General features: G+C 33.6%; 2 protein-coding genes across 3 annotated transcripts; both read left to right on the forward strand.

Annotated features, from left to right (window-relative positions):
* Positions 1-4,439: 4,439 nt before the first annotated feature.
* Positions 4,440-8,803, forward strand: LOC131178720 (uncharacterized). The gene is made up of 8 exons (XM_058144292.1): positions 4,440-4,788; positions 4,931-5,039; positions 5,709-5,824; positions 6,328-6,447; positions 6,614-6,703; positions 6,908-7,044; positions 7,932-8,196; positions 8,345-8,803. The coding sequence occupies exons 1-8, from the start codon at positions 4,558-4,560 to the stop codon at positions 8,495-8,497; spliced, it is 1,221 nt and encodes a 406-aa protein (XP_058000275.1). The 5' UTR covers positions 4,440-4,557; the 3' UTR covers positions 8,498-8,803.
* Positions 8,804-11,177: 2,374 nt separating this feature from the next.
* On the forward strand, positions 11,178-12,673 carry LOC110660840 (protein NTM1-like 9). 2 transcript variants are annotated; one of them, XM_058144294.1, is made up of 4 exons: positions 11,178-11,602; positions 11,694-11,926; positions 12,033-12,221; positions 12,313-12,673. In XM_058144294.1, the coding sequence occupies exons 1-4, from the start codon at positions 11,428-11,430 to the stop codon at positions 12,469-12,471; spliced, it is 756 nt and encodes a 251-aa protein (XP_058000277.1). In that variant the 5' UTR covers positions 11,178-11,427; the 3' UTR covers positions 12,472-12,673. The 2 variants fall into 2 exon arrangements, with proteins under 2 accessions (XP_058000277.1, XP_021674965.2); XM_021819273.2 differs by having other exon boundaries at positions 11,180-11,602; positions 11,679-11,926.
* Positions 12,674-20,568: the final 7,895 nt, after the last annotated feature.

Here is a 20,568-nt window from a genome sequence, read left to right on the forward strand (position 1 = left end):
TAATATTAATATTTATTAATATGTGTATTTACGATTAATTTTAGTAAATAAAATTAAAAATTGAATAAAAAATAATTATAAATAAAAAAAATTAATATTATGAAATTATATTAAATTAAATTTATTATATTATTATATATATAAACTCTAAAATAGGGTTGAAAAAAGTTTAAATTTTTTATGATAATTATTATATTTTATAAGAATTATAAAATGTTAAAAGTTAATTAGTTTTTATAAGTTTAACACTTTATCATTGAAAAAATTTAATATAAAAATATATAAATTGAAAAAATAATAAATAGTTAAATTTATATTTTTATAAAATATTAATTAAAAATTATAATATAATAATAAAATTTTCATGATAAATTTGACTTGTATAATTTTTTATTTTTATTGATATATTTTCTTTTTTATTAATATAATTTAAAAATTATAAGTGCACACACAATATACATATTATAAAAAATAAAAAATATTATATTATCATAATAATAATAATTAATATATTATAATAATATTATATTATACACAAAATTAATAAAAAATGTATATAAAAATATTAAATCATAAGTATATATAAGGAATATAAAAAGACATAAAATGCATGTTTTTAAAAAAATTATTTTGAGATAAATGAACCAATTAGTTATAATTAATACAAATCTTTGATTGAGTTTGGTGTGATTGTCTGAAATCATCATACACAGTCTAATCATAAGTAATAATAAAAAAAAAAGTTATAAACCATATTTAAAAAATTATTATAAATACAAAAAAAAAAATGCACAACCATAACCATAAGTATATATATATATAAACCATATTTAAAAAGTGAATTATAAATATAACAAAAATCTAATTATTAATTGAGATTTAATTTTAAATTAGAATCATTATTCTAAATATCAAAATCAGACCACCAGCTTTTGCTGTTGATTAAATTTAACTGCTATTTTTTTTTCAATTTTTTTTTCTTTAAAGGAATATATTTTGACGAAAAATAAATTGACTATTTTTAATATGATTCAAAATTGATTTTAATTCAAATCTCAAAATGAATCAATTTGATTTCAATTTAGAACCTAGTTGATTTAACTATTAAATTCGAGTGTTTGATAAAAAATATGTTGGATTATCACGACTCAAATTTCTGAACGGTGACCGACACATAATTTAAGTATTCTTAAATCATGTAAGCCTTATCAGAGTATATTGAATGAATATATTGTCACTTACTAATCCCAAAAATATATAAAAATCCAAATAAATAAAATGTTGAATAAATATCATAAATATCTCATAAGTAAACTGCGGAGTCTCTATAGATTTCAAATAAAAACTTAAACTGTTCAATAAACTAAACTAATTATTAGCCCGATAAAACATGAATTCGGGCATACCATGAGAACAAATCAAAGTTGTCCCTCTCCAGAAAATTGACTGAATATTTTGATCAGCTGCAGAATTCTACTGATCTGAAACAAATAACAGACAGAGAAAATGTGGTTTGAGCTAAATGCTTAATAAATGATAATTATAGCACACAACGGAATAGGAACAGACAGACGCTTGATTAATTTCACAATAAATTTTCTATTCAATAAAATCATGCTCATGCTGTCAAAATCATTAATAAAATAACTTCATAAAACATATATATAAAAGAAATTCATTCAAATAAAATTTTATGGTACAGTGCACCAGGGTGATGATACCCCACATCACCACCAAAGGCCAGATGGTAAACGCGCTACCAGATAATAGATAACTTCCTCTTCCTTCACATATATCAATGCACATGATACTAATGCAAACCATAAACTGCAATGATGCATGACTCGACAATGCAACTTAATACCGTGATAGTCCACACGGCGGAACCAGATAACAGAAACAGATACTGGACGCAGGTACCAATTCAAAATAGAAAAATCAATTTGTACAAATCAATCAAAATCAATAAAAAATTTCAGATAGCAAATAATAACTGATAGTGCAATTCTAATAGTGTATTTCAATAGTTTCAGAGAGTCAATAAAATCAAATCAATCTCAAATCAATTCAATAACACATCGGTAAATTTTATAGTCAAATATCAATCAATATAAATACATTAAAGGCCTGTTCCCGGAATCCTAATAGGTCTAATACAGAGATAGTTGACAAAATCAATTATTTAATTAAAAATCGAAATAAAATTCAATAATAAAATAAAACTCTAGAAAATCACATATAAAATAATTGTTAAAATATTGATTTAAAATTTCATTTAATAACAAACTTAATGCTAAGAAATTTTAAAAATGACTAAAACGGTGCCATGTACTATAATTACCACTCACCTGGAATATCCAAGACAATAGTTATTTTCAATGGAAGAGAGAAAATTTCAACTGACTGATTGAATATTCAAATCTCCTACATACCCAAAATATTAAAGAAAATATCAAATAATAATAAAATATAATAACTTATATATATATATATATATATATATATATATATATATATATATAATCTAAATTTAAAGATATTGTCTCACATTAATTATGATCAATCCAATTCAGTACCAATAGTCAAAGAGAAGAAAAATAAATTTATAGAGTAGTTATAACGGTTTAAAGAGAGAAAATAAAATTAAATTCACCCATTATTGAACAAAGAACGAGAATTTTTACTTTGAAGACATAATCAAAGGTGATGAATTGAGAAATAAAAATTTAAGAATTATCTGCGCACATCATATTATAAATCGTTAATATATATATATATATATATATATATATCAATAAATAAAAGATTATGAAAATACTTGTTGAGAGTATTTGGTAGGAAAATGAGGTGACAAACAGGTTTTGAGAGTAAAATTTAGCAGAAGAGATGATTAGAGTATATATATTTGAAGAGTTCTATTAGGTGTAGAATGGGATAAGAGTTATTATTGAACTGGGTTGTTCAGATTGCAGATATATATTTAATTTCAAAATGATATATATGTATATATACAAATAAATAAACAGGTTATCCCATAAAAAAAAAAAAAATATATATATATATATATTATTATTTATAAAATATATTAAATTATTGTTAGCTAATTAAAATAAAATAATAATAAATAATAAATATATATAGGCTTCCACGTGAATAGTTGCTTATAATATATAAAATGATAAATAAGAATATATATTATATAATTTATTTTATAATTATAAAATATATAATTATTAATTTATTATATTATATTATTTATTTTAATATTAAAATAAATATATTTATTGATTTATATAGCATTTAGTTATTATTTCTCTATTTTTCATCATGTCATGAGTAATAACACCATCTTTTAACTTTACTAATAAACTAAAAAGTCCAGTTTAATAACACCATATATACTTTATTTAATTATATACATATTAATTATTATTAATGATAAAGATTTACATTTTTTGTAATTATAATTCATAAATATAGATATACATTAATTTTATTTAAATTTTTATGTTAAGTATTAAAAAAATAGAGTCGCTTGATAATTAGTGGTAATAATAAGATTAATAATTTTATTTAATATATACATATTAATTATTATTGTTATTAATGATAAAAATATACATGTTTATTATTATTATTAATAAATTTAATTTAATAAATTTATTTTATAAATCTATTTTATTATATTTAAATAAATAAATATGTATATTAATTCTCAATTAAATTTCAAAAGAAATTTAAAATAAAAAACTTCAGTAGTATTACAATTGTAGACCTAATATTTAACAAAATCTTATAGAAATCTTTTTAATTGAGCAACATTTTTTCATAAATTTAACTTCAAATTAAATTCTGAACCAACATTAATTTATAGATATCTCAAATTTTAATTTATTTTCTTAAAATAAAAACAAAAATAAGACAAAATGAAAATATTCGATTCTAATTTCCTCTAAAAAAAAAAAAATCTTTTAATCATTTTCAAATTAACTCTAAGAAAACCCTTATTAATCAAAGATTATTATGAGCTAATAAAAGATATCAAAGCTTAAGAAAGCGAGTAAATGTTAGAAATTAAATAATTACAAAAGAATTATTTAATTAGCAACAGACTTGCATTCATTACTAAATAATATAAAAATAAAAAATAAAATTTTAAAATTTATAAATTACATCCATTGTTAATTTCTATTACTGAACTGTATTTCTTTGACATGAGCAGAGAATCGAGTCGTCTGACTCAAGCCATGTTGAAATGAAAATCATTCATTCATTCAATGATTTATTCATAGCTTAATGACTCTGAAGAAGAATCACTCACCTGGTCAATTTATTATTATTATTATTTTTTTTTTTCATATGTCGAATTACTGAGTTAAATATCGGGGCCTTTGGGCCAGAAAAAGAATGGGTTTCTTTATTTCAGAGCCCCGCTTGCCCTGCCTATAAAAAATCTTCGGAGCGTCACCCCACTGCTCATGGCCGCAAAATAACTTAGAAGGGGGGAAACGAAACTAGGTTTCAGCAACTGAAAATCGAACTTCAAATACTAATTCAATGGCAGGTTCTACTGGTGGCACCGGTTCTTCCAGTTCCTCACCGGTCCCTCCGGCTCCTAAAATTCTATTGGCTAAGCCCGGACTGGTTACCACTGGACCTGTGGTCGGTAAATTTGGACGCGGCGGTGCTGAAGACGAAACGGTGCCACATCGGTCTCGTCTGCCTGCAATTGGGTCTCTCAATCTCCTCTCTGATTCCTGGGAATTCTACATTGATCGCTTTCTCCCTGTAAGTCTCCTGTTACATTTGTGTCTGCATAATATGTAGTCGCTTTATTTTCAATTTGCTGGAGATTTTAAGTTGCTTAAGGTTATGATATAGCAAGAGTGGGGCTGGCTGAAGTTTGATAAAAGCTTATGATTTTGTGCAGTTTCTGACTGAGAATGCAGATTTCACTGTGATAGGGGTAATTGGGTCACCTGGAGTTGGCAAGTCCACCATCATGAATGAGCTATACGGTTTTGATGCGGGTTCACCCGGTGAGTCCTTTATATAGCTTAATATGAGTAACTTGAGTATATTTTAAGTTTTGCAAGCTTTAGGTGTGTAATTCGAATATTCAATCGCCTACTAACTTAGAGGGAGATAATTAATTTATAAAATTCTGTTTCCTTGTTCATTTTCTTTATGGTTTGTGTTCTTTAATTAGAGTTTTTAACTTAAACACATCTTTTTATTTCTTGTAGTTATCTTTCTTCCACAATTTTAACTTTGGATTTTATTAATTTTTCCTGAATGTATTACCTTTTTGTACATCATAAGATATTTATTTTGCTTCAGTTAGAAGAATTTCATATATTAAGCTTCATTCTCATTAGAAGGTGAATTTTCATGATTAATTAAGTGGCAATATTATGTATTTTATGCAAGTTTCTAGATATGCTGCCTAGATTGAGGGTTAAACCAATTTCAAGTGGTTTTAGTGAGCAGCTTTACCCATTCATCTGACAGCAGTCTAGAAAGAGGGGTAATAAGATGTCCTTTATGGATTAGTACTGATACCAAAATACTATTTGTGTGCATGGAATAAATGTGTGCCATTAGTGTAGCATCTACTTGCTTGCTTGCCACTGCTAGTTGGAGTTCATATATTACTCATTATAAGGCTTGCCACTTCCAATAGATAATTATACTATGCTAGAATGCAGGAATGTTGCCACCATTTAGTGTACAGTCAGAAGATAACAGAGCAATGGCAAGACATTGTAGCGTAGGCATTGAACCAAGGATATCTGCTGAGCGGCTTATACTTCTAGACACCCAGGTTTTTGCTTATTACCTTTTTTTTTTTTTTAGAGCATCCACATCAGATGTTTTACTCTATCTTGATATGCATTTTTTCTTCCTGAGATGATGTTATGATGTGGAATGTTAAATGTCCATTTAAAGCCATTGTATATAGGTCTTTCATACAATAATTATGCAATATGTACAGCAAGGCCTATAGAACCATATATTTGTACCATTAAACCTAAGTGATGATTACATGTTATTATGTTAAAAGAAAAAAAAAAAATCTAGCTGGAACAACAAACATACCAACCATAACTTCTTTGCAGAAAACTGGGTATATTTTAACTTGCCCAGGCATATAAAAACAGTGGTTCAATTGAAATCTGGTCATCCAATTGATGATCATTGTTTTGACACCAAACTTAAGGATATATATGCTGTTTTGTCTTTTTCCTTCTTATTCTCCACCTATTCCGAATAAATTTCTTGATCCTTTCTCTTTTCTCTCCTTTAACACCGTTTCATTGTTTGCAGCCTGTTTTTAGCCCATCTGTATTAGCTGAGATGATGAGACCTGATGGTTCTTCAACAATTTCAGTTTTAAGTGGTGAAAATCTATCTGCTGAATTAGCACATGAACTTATGGCTATTCAGGTGACTATAGAGGAAGTGCATATCTAAGTTCAACACTGATGTAAAACATGTTTTTTCTACTCACATTGAATCTATTTTTTCTTTATTTTGATATTTGTACATTTGACAATAATAGAATGTCTAATGAATTTATATATTTGTGGGATGCTGTAAGGAATCTCTTTAGCTTGGCGTTCTTCTAGCATCCATTTGTCACATTCTGCTTCTGGTGTCAGATGGAGTTCATGATGATAATATGTGGCGTTTGATGTTGACGGTATTGCCCCTGCCTGGTCTTTGTTCTTATTAACTTCTTATTGTTTCATATTGTGCCAGCAATCTATGCATGCATTCATTGTCAAGTCACTTCTCCTGCATTTTCTTTTAGGGTCATTGATTTCCTTGTTACTTGGTCATCTTTGGGCATGCTGATTGGACATATTATAATATATCTTACATGGCTTTTTCTTTCTTTTTGCAGGTTGACCTGTTGAAACATGGTATACCTGATCCATCTTCACATTTGCAGAGCTCAACTGGGGGGCCTGAAAGAGAAAATAAAGATAAACTCTTTGAGGGTGAAGAATATATGGCTACTCCAGTCTTTGTGCATACAAAGTAAGCAATCATTTTGCATTTCACATTTATCCTAAAGAATTTCCGTTACTTGGTAATGTATAACGCCTTGAAAGTGAATTATAGAAATATATTAGTGAAAGACATGATTGAATGAGCTTTTTCCTCTCTGAATTGGGGCATTTCTCATGATATGGTATTGGTTCTCAAGTTGTTCAATATATGTCATTCTGTCGGCCTTGCTTTTTTGAAGATACATTTCTTGATTTTAGTAGACCCAAACTTGGCCAACATCACCCATATGGTCATCACAATGCACATGATACATTTTCTGTAAATGTGTGTGTTTCGTTCTACTTCTACCCCAAACTTATAGTAGCAATTTCATCTTTCCTTGCTTGCACTGGATTATAAAAGGCCATTTGTTTTTGTTTCTATGGTGGATTACAACATTGTTTGAATTTGATATATAGAAATTCTGGAATCTTATTTGCATATAATTATCGATGCACGTTAATTTGCTTGGGCTGCTGTGTTTTTGAAGATGGAGTCGGAAGAGAAGGTTGAGCTGTTACCACCAGCGAACAATTTCAGTAGACTTAATATTTCACCAAATACATTCAAGGATTGTTATACTCTCAATCAAATAGCACTTGCATTCAATATAGTTTTTGAAAGATAATAAAACAATAATGATTCAATTCAATTTGTTGGCATTTATTATAGACTTGTTGGTGCATGACTTAAAATTTATCCTACTACTGAGTTAACCAAAGATATGATGTGCTCTTGCTTGCTCGCTGCATCTTTTTTGTTTTTTTTTAAAAAAAGACGCACTGTGTCTCATTTAGGGTTTTGAAGTTTGCCATATATTGTTGAGCATAGTGATGATTAGAGTTGAGTAGCCCTCATATGATTCTTTTTTGCAGATTGCAAGATCAAAATGTTACCCCACTCAACTTAGTGCAAATGAGGAAGGCACTTGCACAATATTTCAGCTCCTCTTCATTCATCAGAGGGAGATGGGGAAACATGAGAAAGGAAAATTTCTTTTCTTCCACGGCTTCTAGTACTAGTAATGATTTTCATGCTATGCCACTGAATTTATTTTTAATCCCATCTAAAAACAAAGATGACTTGCCAAGGGCCCAGCATGAAAGTTACAACTCTGCATTATGGAAACTGCGAGATGAGGTCTGTATCTATAAGAATCAAGCATGTGTACTTTTTTTTCCCTATGTGATTAGCATGTTCGTGGAATAAGATGGAAGATTTAAATACTCACTCTCATGTTCCAAACTGTATGATGAGAATGTAAACTTTTAGTTTATTGTTTCTTCAGGTTTTATCCATGAACTGTCCTTCCTTTGCAAGGACTTTCTCAGAACGTGACTGGCTGAAAAATTCTGCAAAGATATGGGAACAAGTTAAAAGCTCAGCTGTCATTGCTGAGTATAGCCGAACACTTCAAAATTCAGGCATGTTTAGGAGGTAGCAGCCCCAATGTGCTTTGTTTTGCTCTCTCTGTACCAGAAATTTTCAATATACACAATTCCCGTGTACTGTATTATGTCAGCATTTGAAGGCCTTGGAATGAATGGATGGTAAGAGGTTGATAGCCGAGTTGATTCTTTCGCTTTCTAGTTGTTAGGTAGCAATTAAGCTTCCTAGTTTTCTCCTTTAAGCGTTGTAGGGCAACTCAACCTTCTAACCCAAAGAAGCACAAAGAATTAAAGCAAATGTTTATTCCATTGCCTACACATTTTTATTTGTGTACTTAATATGATCAGCATTTCAGTTTTCTTCCCTCTTATTTGTATGGTTTAAAAAATATTTATATCTTTTAATATCGAGTTCAATGAATATGGGGAAAATTTAAATTTTTATTTTTGAAATATATATTTATTGTTCAAATATTACACCAATTTTTTCCTTTTCATCTTAATTCCTACAGGGATACAGATAAAAAATATTTCCATGGCATTTCATCTCATCATTATTTTCAATTCAATCCAATCCCTCAATAATTAAAAAAAAAAGAATTATGTATAAAAATTAACATGACATGAATAGCAAAGGAGAAATCGAATGGTAAATTGGTAAAAGAAAATGATAAAAAGGAAGAAAAAAAATCAATATAGGAAGATTGGGCGCCAATTGAAGTTTGCGCTAATCGGCCCACCGACTCTCTGGAAGCATGACTGTTATAATTAGAATCCTTATGATTTCTGTATTTTAACCCTACTTTTTTCTCTGTTTTCTTTCTCTTTCGCTCATTTATCATCTTTTTTCTTCCCTGCTTTCTTTGGTTTTTGATTTCAAATTATTGTTTGAGTACTTACATTTACAATCCTCCAAGAAGAAGAAGAAAAAGAAGAATGTTGGGTGATTTTGAAGGTCTGGAGGGTAAAATCTCCTGGTAGAGATTGCATCGATTGTTGCTACTGATAATCGTCCTTTAGATTTGGCAGAGTGCTTCCTCTGCTACCTGTTTTATGAGTCTGTGAAACATGGACAGAGTTCCTAAGAACAAGCTTCGATCGTGCATGCATCATAGAAAGCCATGCCCCAAGTTCAAGAAGCAAAGAGTGATGAAAAAAAAAATGTGGAATGCGGTGCTTCAGCTAAAAAGATGAAGCCTACTTGGTGTTTGTTTCCCAAACCACCCCCGTTTTACTCTCTTTAAGGCTATGTGACTTGTTTGCAAGAACTGTTATGCGCACAATTGAGATTAGATTTTATTAGTTTTAAACTTGGCTATGCTTAGATTTAAAGCAGGTTAACAATTTGTTAATTTTTTTCCCTAAATGTTGCATATGAATCAGTTTTAAGAATTGTAATTATAATCGATAGGCCCACTAATTATATAGAAATTCTGGAACTGATTTGCTTGCGATTATTGATTCATCATCTATGGAAAAGATGATCTTTGATACAAATATATGAATATGCACAATTCCCGTCTTAGTGTATTTTATTAGCATTTCGAGGCCTTGAGATGAATGGATGTTAAGAGGAATTGATATCTAATGGCCTGGTTTTAAAAAAATTGTTTATCAGAAAATAATTTAATTTAATTTTCACACAATTATATTTTTTCTTATTTAAAAGTTATAATTTATTAAGAATTTAATTTAATTAATTTTTTTAACCAGTTTTCATATTTGAAAAGAAGAGAATTCAATTCTTTTTAATTTAAATAGAATCATTTAAAAAAAATAAAAATTCAGTATAATCGTTATTTTTTACAAATAATTTATTTTAAAGAAATTATAATTTTTTGTCTGATTTTTATTTTTTTTTAAATGATTTTTTTTTAAGTTTAAAAGAATCAAATTCTTTACCTAATAAATTTTTAATTATGAGAATTAAAAAAATATATATTTTAATTAAATCATCATAAAATTTTAGTTTCCAGGAAAAATGATCCTCTCCCCAGTAATTCTGGTAAATGATGAATGAGCATCCTAGTTTTCTCCTATCCAGTCCAACCAGCTGCTGCAATCTCCAGCAACCCATCAAGAAAATTTTGAAGGACCTGTTTAAATTTGAGCATGGTCTAATTTCTATCTTGGTCAGCAAAAGGAAAAGAATAATGACAAGTCGAAGGGTGGTTATCCTGCAATTCATCCTTTTTGGTTTAAGGGCCCATCTTTTTTAAGATTCAGACCTAAGTCATCTTTTTAATTTTTTTTTTTTTTTTTTATTTAAGCAATCATGTCAGCAAAATCACCGCGTGAGGGTTAGCGATAAATTTTAAAAATTAAAGATATTTGACTCTAATTCAACTTTTATATTTAAATTCAGATTAAATATTATTTTTACTATTATTTTAATCCCAAATAAATGCATTATTACAGAAGTTGTACAAATTAATTATATACTTATTATAAGTTGCTGAAGTGACAGAATCGCGTCATTGGCAACCTTAAAATTGTTATCCAATTCGTGAATCAGCTTGCATTGCAAGATGGTGAGTTTTTGTTTTATAAAAAAGCAAAAAAAGATAGTTAATTTTTGTGCTTTAAGAAGAAGCATAAGAAACTACACTCTCACTCGTTTCCTCTTTCATTCACTCATTGGTCAATCGGTCCATTGCTATGCGCTTTTTCCACACGTCTTGGCTTCCCTTAAACGCACATATTTTGGACGTGTTCATATATAATGCACACATGAATATGCTTCTACACACACACCTCACGCCTCACCTGCACCTTCCTCCCTGAAATGTTACCATTCTGACTCACAATTAAACCTATTCATATCATCTCTGATACCCATTTCAGGAAGAGGAATGAAACAGATACTTCTGATTGTGTGAGTCATCCTACGAGTATCGTACTACTAGACAGGCACTCTAACACCAGCTTCCAGTGCTTCTTTCAAGTCCATTTATTGCTGCGATTGGCATAGTGACTTGGGAAGATGACAAGCACGACTCTGCCTTCAGGATTATCGCATGAGGTTGGAGAGGGATTCCGTCCAAATGACAAGGAGTTGGTTAATCATTTTCTTAAGCTGAAGTTGCTTGGCTATGATCAACGAGTCCGTAAAATCCCTCAACTTAACATCTACAAATTTGAGCCCTGGGATTTACCACGTAAGTCTCTTAAATTTCTTCCCCTGTTTTAAACTTGGCGAGTTTGGATTTATTGAGTTATAGTTTATGTATGCAGAGCATTTTGGAACAGATTCAGGCAATCCATATTGGTATTTCTTCTGTCCTCGCAATAATGGAAGGCCCAGCAGGACTACAGAAGCTGGATACTGGAAAGCCACTGGAAGGGAACGTATGATAAAGGATGCAAATGAAGTGATTGGTAAGAAAAGAAGTCTAGTTTTCTATACAGGTCGCAATCCTAGGGGGACAAGGACCAGGTGGATCATGCACGAATATTGTGCAACTTTTAATCTGCCTAACCAGGTACATGTGCCCATTTGTTGTTCTAGATTGCAAGAATTTGAACTGCCATTTATGATTTATGTTTCAGTGAGATCATGATCGTGTGTTCTCCTTGTAACTTGTGCAGAATGCGTTCGTTCTCTGCAAATTAATGAAGAAGCCAGACGATAAGGGCAGCACGCAGACATGTAATATGGGTGATTCTGATATTGAAAATCAGAAGGGTAATAATTCATCCTTTGGTAAAGGTGAAACAAGTTGCCCTATCACTTCCACTACTACGGAAAATCTCCCAGATGATGGGATTCCAAAGGAGGTGAGAAAGGAGCAGGCCTTGCATGCAATTTTCTGCATCAGTATTTATTTTCTAGGACAAATGCTCACTTTTTCTGTCATTCTTTCTACAGGTACATCCTGAACTACCAACACATCCTGAATCACTCCAGCCATGGAATGATCAGAATTACTGGCTTAATTCTGCATCAGAATGGCCTATGCAGGCAGAGCAAGGAGTCTACATTTATTGTGAAGACGATGTGTTCTCTGGGCTTGAACCTCTTTTCTGATTTAATGGTGTATAATTAAGACTAACTATATAATAGCTTAGAAATAGCATATGACAAATGAGCAGGGTGGTTTAAACCATCAAATCTGCAGCATATGGATGGAGAGTATTGTCAAAGAGAGTGTGTTATGGGACCTCCATTTCATTTATGGCAGCAGTGTAGTGTTTTATTTTACTTATTTGATTGTTTTAACGTGTGAATCTGTGTAATGGTATCAGGAACTTATATATTCTGACGTAGCATGTAATTAATATTTTTTTAAATATATTAATTAAATATTATTAAAAATAATTTAAAATTAAATTTAATAAATTTTAATTATAAAAATATTAAAATAATAAAATAATTATTTTTTAAATTACCTTTCCTGTTTATAGGGCGTCACCAACTGTTGGAGTTTTTGCCTGTCTGTTTCGAGTATCACGCTTCCTTGCGTGTATAATCCCGTCATGCTCGTTGATTGTACTAACCGTTTTATTTTACTTCAGCGTAATTCTCACCGCGAATCAAGCTTGTCGTACTTAACTAAATTTTTTCAAGCCACGTCACAGCGAGCTCGGATTCAGTGGGGTAACGTTGAACTCTACTTGACCGAACTAACTTCATTCAAGTTGTTCCTTGATTAAGCGATCCAACCGATACCCTTACTCATTGTTAAGCTTGGCAAAAATGGGTTATATATGAGACTAGCTCATCAACCTAGGGTCGATTTATTGCTGAATACCCGCTTCAGATTGAATTTTGAATTTTTTAATTCATAACTTTTTTTTTTAATAATTCGTCCATTAACAAAATATAAATATTTTATCTTCATCAACGTGCAATGTTATCAATTTCATTATTGGTTTCGATTAAATAATTTCATTGCTAAAGTTGTGAAAAATATCAAAAAAATTAAAATCAAATCTATCAAATTAAAGTTTTAACTTAAACTGAAAAAAAAAGATATATATATATATATATATATATATATATATATATATATATATATATAAATATCTTTTAGTCATTAAAACTTATAAAAATAAAAAATTATAAGAGTTTAATAAGTTAAAATAAAAATTTAGAGGTATAACAATTTTTAAATTAATTTAAAAGTAAATTTATGTAGTAGCAAAAAAAAAAAAAAAAAGAAAGCTACAAAAACTAAAAATATGTAGATGCATGGCTGAAATCACTCAATTGCGTTGAACTTTAGTCAAAGGAGTATTTTTCCTGGAAGTTAGAAGTTATAGCTTTCACTATTGAGCTTAGAAAAGCTAAAAGATTACTTTCTTCACAAGTTGGTACGTATTGCCTAAGATTTTCTTTTTCTTTCTTTGTCCTTAGTTAAAAAAATATAATTTCTATATATCTTTAGAAAAATTATTGATTAATGTTTATATATATATGATCAGATTAAAATCCTGATAATTCGAGATATTTTAATTAATTTTCATTCACCTTTAAAATATATAAAGTTGAGATATCTTGAATTTAAAATTTTCCATCTAGATGAAAATTTTAAGATAGAAAATTCTTAAATGCAGTAGAGTGTATAAAATTGTAATGCCTCTAATTTTTTAATTTATTATTTTATGGGTAAATATTAATATTTTATTTCATTTAAATTTAGGAAATTATTTGAAATTTTTCGGATTTTAGAAATCGGGTTCGATTTTTCTAAAAATATAAAATTTTGATGATTTTTAAAAATTAATTTAAAGACTACGTGGCAAAACTAAAAATATATTTGGATTCTATAAATTTGTCTGAGTTTTCTAGAATTTTTTCAGAATTTTTGGACCTCATTTTTTGTCCCAAAGTGGAGTAAAAATTTAAAATTTTGTATCTTGAATCAGACCGATCGAATCGAACCGGATCTGATCGGACCGATCTAATCAGACCGGCCTTTTCTTTTTCTTCTTCCTTCTCCCTCGCACGCGCCCGACGTCCCTCCTTCCCCTCCCGTTTTCTCTCTCCTCCCTCCTCCCCATGCCGCGTCGTCGCCACCCAGCCCTTCCCACCTCGCAGGCGCACAGCCCCAGCCTTCTCCCATCGTCGGCCGCCTCCTGGAACGCCGGGAAAACGCGCGCGAAGTCACGCAACGCGCAGCGCGCCGTTTCGGCTTCCCAGCCAAAATCCAGCCACCGATTGGGTCGGGTCTTGTGTCAAACACCATCTACACCTCGAGAGCTTTCCATAGACACCAAGAACACCAAAATCCATCGAGCGATTTGTCCAATTTTGCCTGAGAAATTTTAGCCCATTTCGACTTTTGGGCTAGATTTCTCGCAAACCGTGAACCTCACGAGAAAACCGAGAATACCAGAGCGCTCCACTGGTTTAGAGCTTCGCGGCAATATAAATTTTAAAATTTTCCTACACCGTTTTTCGGTGGGTCCTACGAAACTTCGTAGTATTTTTTCAAGTATTAAATGAGCTTAGAAAATTTCGTAAAAATTATATACTAACCCCCGTATTATGGGCTTTGTGTAGGTACCTTCAATTCGCGGAATTCGACGGTTGCCTGGGTTTATGAATTTCCGGCCAGACAGATAGGCTACCGAAAAAGTCTCAAAATTGGGTCTAGATTTTGGCTATCCCACCATTGTCAGATGTCCCGAGCTCGTCCCCGGAGTCAGAATTATCATAGGTAAACCCGAACCTTGCTTTTTCTTAATTTTCTAGTGCTTGAATTGGATTAAAAATTCATAAAATATTCGTGGTAGCTAAGAAAATTATAATTCCTTTTGCATTAGCTTAATAATGATGCTAAGGACCGCAGGACAAAGTTTTAGAATTTTTAGAACTCATTTGGATAGTTTTTGCAAACGGGTTAAATTATGAGGACTAAACTGTAATTTTACATATTGTGATTGATGACTGTTTGGATGGGCCCAGGAGGGGCTGTGTGATGTGATTGAGTTGTGGGTGTATGGTTTGTGGATATAGAAGTGCGTTTTAAGCCCTTTTGCAGGTTGGGTAGGTTCTAGGTATATGGAAGACTTTGCCGGATTTTCGGCACGACTTAGGACATCTTTGATCTTTTTCTTAGTTTGTATTGAGTCAAATATACTAAATAATTGTAATAAAATTGTCAGGTGAGCCGAGACAGCCTTTCTCCTCCGCCCAGCAGCCACAGTGACTGCGGTTAAGTATGTGAGTAAAATATTAATTTTAATTGTAATTTCGATATTATTATATGTTCAAACATGCCCATGCATCACTTATATGTATATATATCTATGTAGTTAAACTCTAGGCACGTTTTATATTGCATTCGCAACTGTAAAGTGCCATGGATGTGTTTTTGGTAATTTGGAGTAGTGTGCGTGCGTGTGGTATAGTGTTGAATATGGACAGGACGGGTAGACACGGCTTGAGATCTTAGCTGGGACCCTGTCCTTCGGGGTAGACACGGCTTGAGTTCTTCGCTGGGACCCCATATTGGTTTATTAAGTGAAAGTCCAGCTTGAGTTCTTCACTGGCAGAGGTTGGATTAAGAGGGCTATATGGGGGATCAGCTCCCATATTTTTATGGTTTGACATTATCGGGTGTGTGAGTGCTCCAAATTTCCTTTTTGCTGTTATGATGTGAAAATATTGACGATGTGACATTTCACTCTACAGGGTGCATTAGCTTTAGATAGTTATAGAGATTATGGTTAAAATTGATATTTTACTCTCTGAGTCGAATGCTCACTCCTGTTCAATATTTTTCAGGCTACAAGAGGATTATTGTTGTGGTTAACCTGCTTTTCTCCTTCGCAGGTCGTCTATTCATGTTTGTATAATTCTGTTAACTTTTAGAATTTCGGCATGTGTTAGAAATATTCATTTAATTTGGGTCTGTAATATAATTACCATGTTGGACCTATATATGCATGTATGTTGGACTGGATGAAGGTGCTGAGCTCCCATTTATTTTTATGATATTTGAGTATGTGGAGGGTGAGCTGAGCTCCCCAATTGATTATATATTGTGTTTACAGGTTGGGTGAGTTAAAAACTCTCCGTTGAAAGGTCCATTTTATGGCCGGACTCTGTCCGGTTGAATTCTTAAAATTGGGCCCAAATGGGCCTTAGAGTTGGGTTGATGAATAGTTAGGCTTACTACGGGCCTCGAGGGCTTTAGGCTGGCCTGGGTCCTAGTGCCAGTCCAGCCCATAGGTTGGGTCGTGACAAATGTGGTATCAGAGCTTAAGCTCCAGATTCATAGGGAGAAATTGTCTAAAGTGTTGGGAAGAGTCTACTAGGAGTCACATGCGGAAAATAGGGTCCACATTCGTCTTGCATTGTCATCTTTGCTTCTAGTTTCTGCTTTACATAATTGTGTGTAAATATGAGTCTATAGAGCTGTGTAACATGCTGTTTTGAAATTTTATGGGCTAATGCTACTGAATTTCAGGAAAATGCGTAAAACTAGGAGAGCTGCCACTGCACCAGAACCAGATGTACCTAACGAGGTGTCAGCACAGGATGAGGCACCTGCCTTGAGGAGGCGGGATAGGAGGCCTAGAGCTGCTCAAGTAGAAGAGTAGCTGCCACTAGTTCAGGATCAGTCTTTTATGGCATAGGGTCCCATGGACCTAATGGCAGCTACTCTAGCTGGTTTGCAGAGAACCATTGATATGATGACACAGTATATGGTCCACCCTCTCCAACAGCAGCAGTCCACCACACCAAGAGGGGAACCTTACAAACAAATAATAAATTTCAAGAAGTTGGTGCCGGGTACTTATGATGTGTCAGATGATGCTTATCGATTTTTGGATTCCTGCAGACAGGTAGGGACGGAATTACAGTTGACTGATAGGAGACTTATAGAGTGTATGCAGCATGTCATGGGGCCTATGCCTAGACAGTGGATGAATGACTACATATTATCTCGGATGGGGTTTGTCATGGACCCAGTTTGTGAAACTGTTTATCAACCGGTTCATACCAGAAAGTTTCAGAGATCAAAAGCAGTGGGCCTTTGAGGCCTTAAGGCAGAATAGCAGGTCTGTAGATGAATATGCTATAGAATTTTTGGAATTGAGCAGATATGCCCCTACAACAGTGGCTACAGAAAGTATGAAGGTAAAAAGGTTCCTAAAGGGGCTGGACAGGAGGTATGCAAACCTGGCCATGATGTCTGATTAGTCTTTTGATGTGGTAGTTGATCGAGCGCGACAGATTGAGATTAGCTATACTGGAGATGACAGTGGAAGGGCAAAGAAAAATAGAGCAGAGGGTTCTTCAGGTGCTCCTCACATGGGTACTATGGATAGCGGAGGCCAAAGTCAGTACAGAGGAAGAAGTAGGAACAAGAAGAGTGGTTTTAGAGACAAATCTAGAGGATTCAGACCAGGGTACGGATCCAGCAGTGGTCACAGTTCGGGATACAGCAGTTCTGGGTTTGGTTCAGGATCCTCCTTTGCACCTTGTGCACAGTGTGGAAGGAGACATTCGGGACCTTGTATGATGGGTTCAGGAGTATGCTTCAGGTGTGGCCAACCAGGTCACTTTGCTAGGGAATGCCCTGTGTTCAGCGAGCCACAGATGGGGTCATAGGATTCTGTTGCAAATGTTCATCATCAGTTGTATCCTCGTGCTTCCAGCATGGCAGGCAGTCAGTTCAGTGGCCAATAGGGCTGAGGACAAGGGGATGTGGATTTGGAGGCAGATCAGGAGATAGAAGTCAATATCAGGGTTCTGCAACCCAGGGTAGGGGTTAAGCTCGGGTTTTCACCCTGACCCACCAGGATGCTCAGGCTTCCAATGTAGTTGTGGCAGGTATTCTTCTAGTCTATTCCTATAAGGCTCGTGTTTTGATAGATCTGAGTGCTACGCACTCATTTGTCTCCTCAGTTTTTGCCATGAGATTGGGTAGAAACCCTACAACTTTAGAATGCCCTTTATCTGTAGCTACCCCACTTAGTGACAACATAGATGTAGATATGGTTTTTCCGGGTAGTCCAGTAGTAGTGGATGGAAGAATCATCCCAGCAGACATGGTTCCTCTACCAGTAATGGATTTCGATGTAATTTTGGGAATGGATTGGTTGGCAACTCATTATGCCACATTAGACTGCAGGAATAAAAAGGTGTATTTCTACATACCTGGTGTGAAAGAGTTTAGATTTGATGGTGATAGGAGCGTGGATCCATATAATTTGGTGTCAGCAATTAGTGCTAGAAAAATGTTGAGGCGTGGATGCCAAGGGTATTTGGCATTGGTGAGAGATACATCTATAGAAGGTGTTAGCATGGAAAATGTTCCTGTTGTTAGAGAATTCATGGATGTCTTCCCTGAGGAGCTTCCAGGGTTGCCACCAGGAAGGGAAATAGAGTTCTGCATTAATGTTGTTCCGGGTACAAACCTCATATCAATGCCACCTTACAGGATGGCACCAGCAGAATTGAAAGAGCTAAAGGAGCAACTACATGAGCTTTTGGACAAGGGTTTCATATGTCCGAGCACTTCACCTTGGGGCGCTCCTATTCTATTTGTGAGAAAGAAAGATGGGTCATTGAGGTTGTGTATTGACTATAGACAGCTGAACAGGGTGACTATGAAGAATAAGTATCCACTTCCTCGGATCGATGATCTGTTTGATCAGCTCCAAGGGGTTAGGTTCTTTTCCAAGATAGACCTACGGTCAGGCTACCATCAGTTGAAAATCAGGAATGAGGATGTGTCCAAAACAGCATTCAGGACAAGATATGGTCATTATGAGTTCTTGGTGATGTCTTTTGGACTCACTAATACACCAGCAGCCTTCACGGACTTGATGAACAAGGTGTTCAGGCCATTCCTAGACCGTTTTGTCATCGTATTCATAGATGACATTTTGGTATACTCTCGGACCAAGGAAGAACACATGTGGCATTTGAGGATGGTGTTGCAGACTTTGAGAGAGCACCAGCTATATGCCAAATTTTCAAAATGTGAATTTTGGCTAGAAAGCATCTCATTCTTGGGACACGTGGTTTTTAGTGAAGGCATTCAAGTGGATCCTAAGAAAATTGAGACTGTAACTGATTGGCTTAGGCCTACAACAGTCACTAAGGTGCGAAGTTTTCTGGGCCTAGCTGGCTACTATAGGCGTTTTGTGCAGGATTTTTCCAGGATAGCAGCCCCCTTAACTAAGTTAACTCGGAAGAATGTTCCACTGATTTGAACAGATGACTGTGAGGAGAGTTTTCAGAAGCTTAAGGAGTGTCTAACCACCTCCCCTGTGTTAACACTACCGACGAGTGGTGAAAGATATACTGTGTACTTTGACGCCTCTAGAGTTGGCTTAGGGTGTGTTTTGATGCAGAATGGAAAAGTAGTGGCTTATGCTTCAAGGCAGTTGAAGAGGCATGAGCAGAACTACCTCACCTATGATTTGGAAATGGCGGCTGTAGTCTTTGCACTAATGATCTGGAGACACTACCTGTATGGTGAAGTGTACAAGATATACACCGACCATAAGAGTTTGAAGTACATCTTCCAACAGAGGGATTTAAACTTGAGACAGAGGAGATGGATGGAGCTTCTGAAGGACTATAATTGTACCATCAAGTACCACCCTGGGAAGGCCAATGTAGTAGCAGATGCTTTAAGCAGAAAATCTTCTGGCAGCTTAGCGCACATATCAGCGAAGAAGAGACCGTTGATTCAGGAAGTACATGAGTTGATGGATCAAGGTCTGATCTTAGACCTTTCAAATGAGGGGGTATTGTTGGCTCATTTTTCAGTGAGACCAGACCTGCGAGATAGAGTTAGAGTTTCCCAGCATAGAGACCAGCAATTGATGAAGATCATAGAAAGAGTACAGCAGGGTGAAGGTGGTGAGTTTGGATTTGCCAATGATGGCACCCTTATGCAGGGTTCCAGGATATGTGTGCCAAATGTGGACAATCTCAGAAATGAAATCATGCGAGAGGCACTATACACTGTACAACATCCACCCTGGCTCTACCAAGATGTACCATGATGTGACAAATAGCTATTGGTGGAATGGCATGAAGAGAGACATAGCAGATTTTGTGTCCAAGTGTTTGACTTGTCAAAAGGTAAAGTTTGAACACCAGAGCCCGTCAGGGAAGCTGCAAGAGCTCCCTGTCATATAATAGAAGTGGGAA

This window comes from Hevea brasiliensis, chromosome 3 (genome assembly GCF_030052815.1).
Source record: "Hevea brasiliensis isolate MT/VB/25A 57/8 chromosome 3, ASM3005281v1, whole genome shotgun sequence".
Classification (NCBI taxonomy): domain Eukaryota; kingdom Viridiplantae; phylum Streptophyta; class Magnoliopsida; order Malpighiales; family Euphorbiaceae; genus Hevea; species Hevea brasiliensis.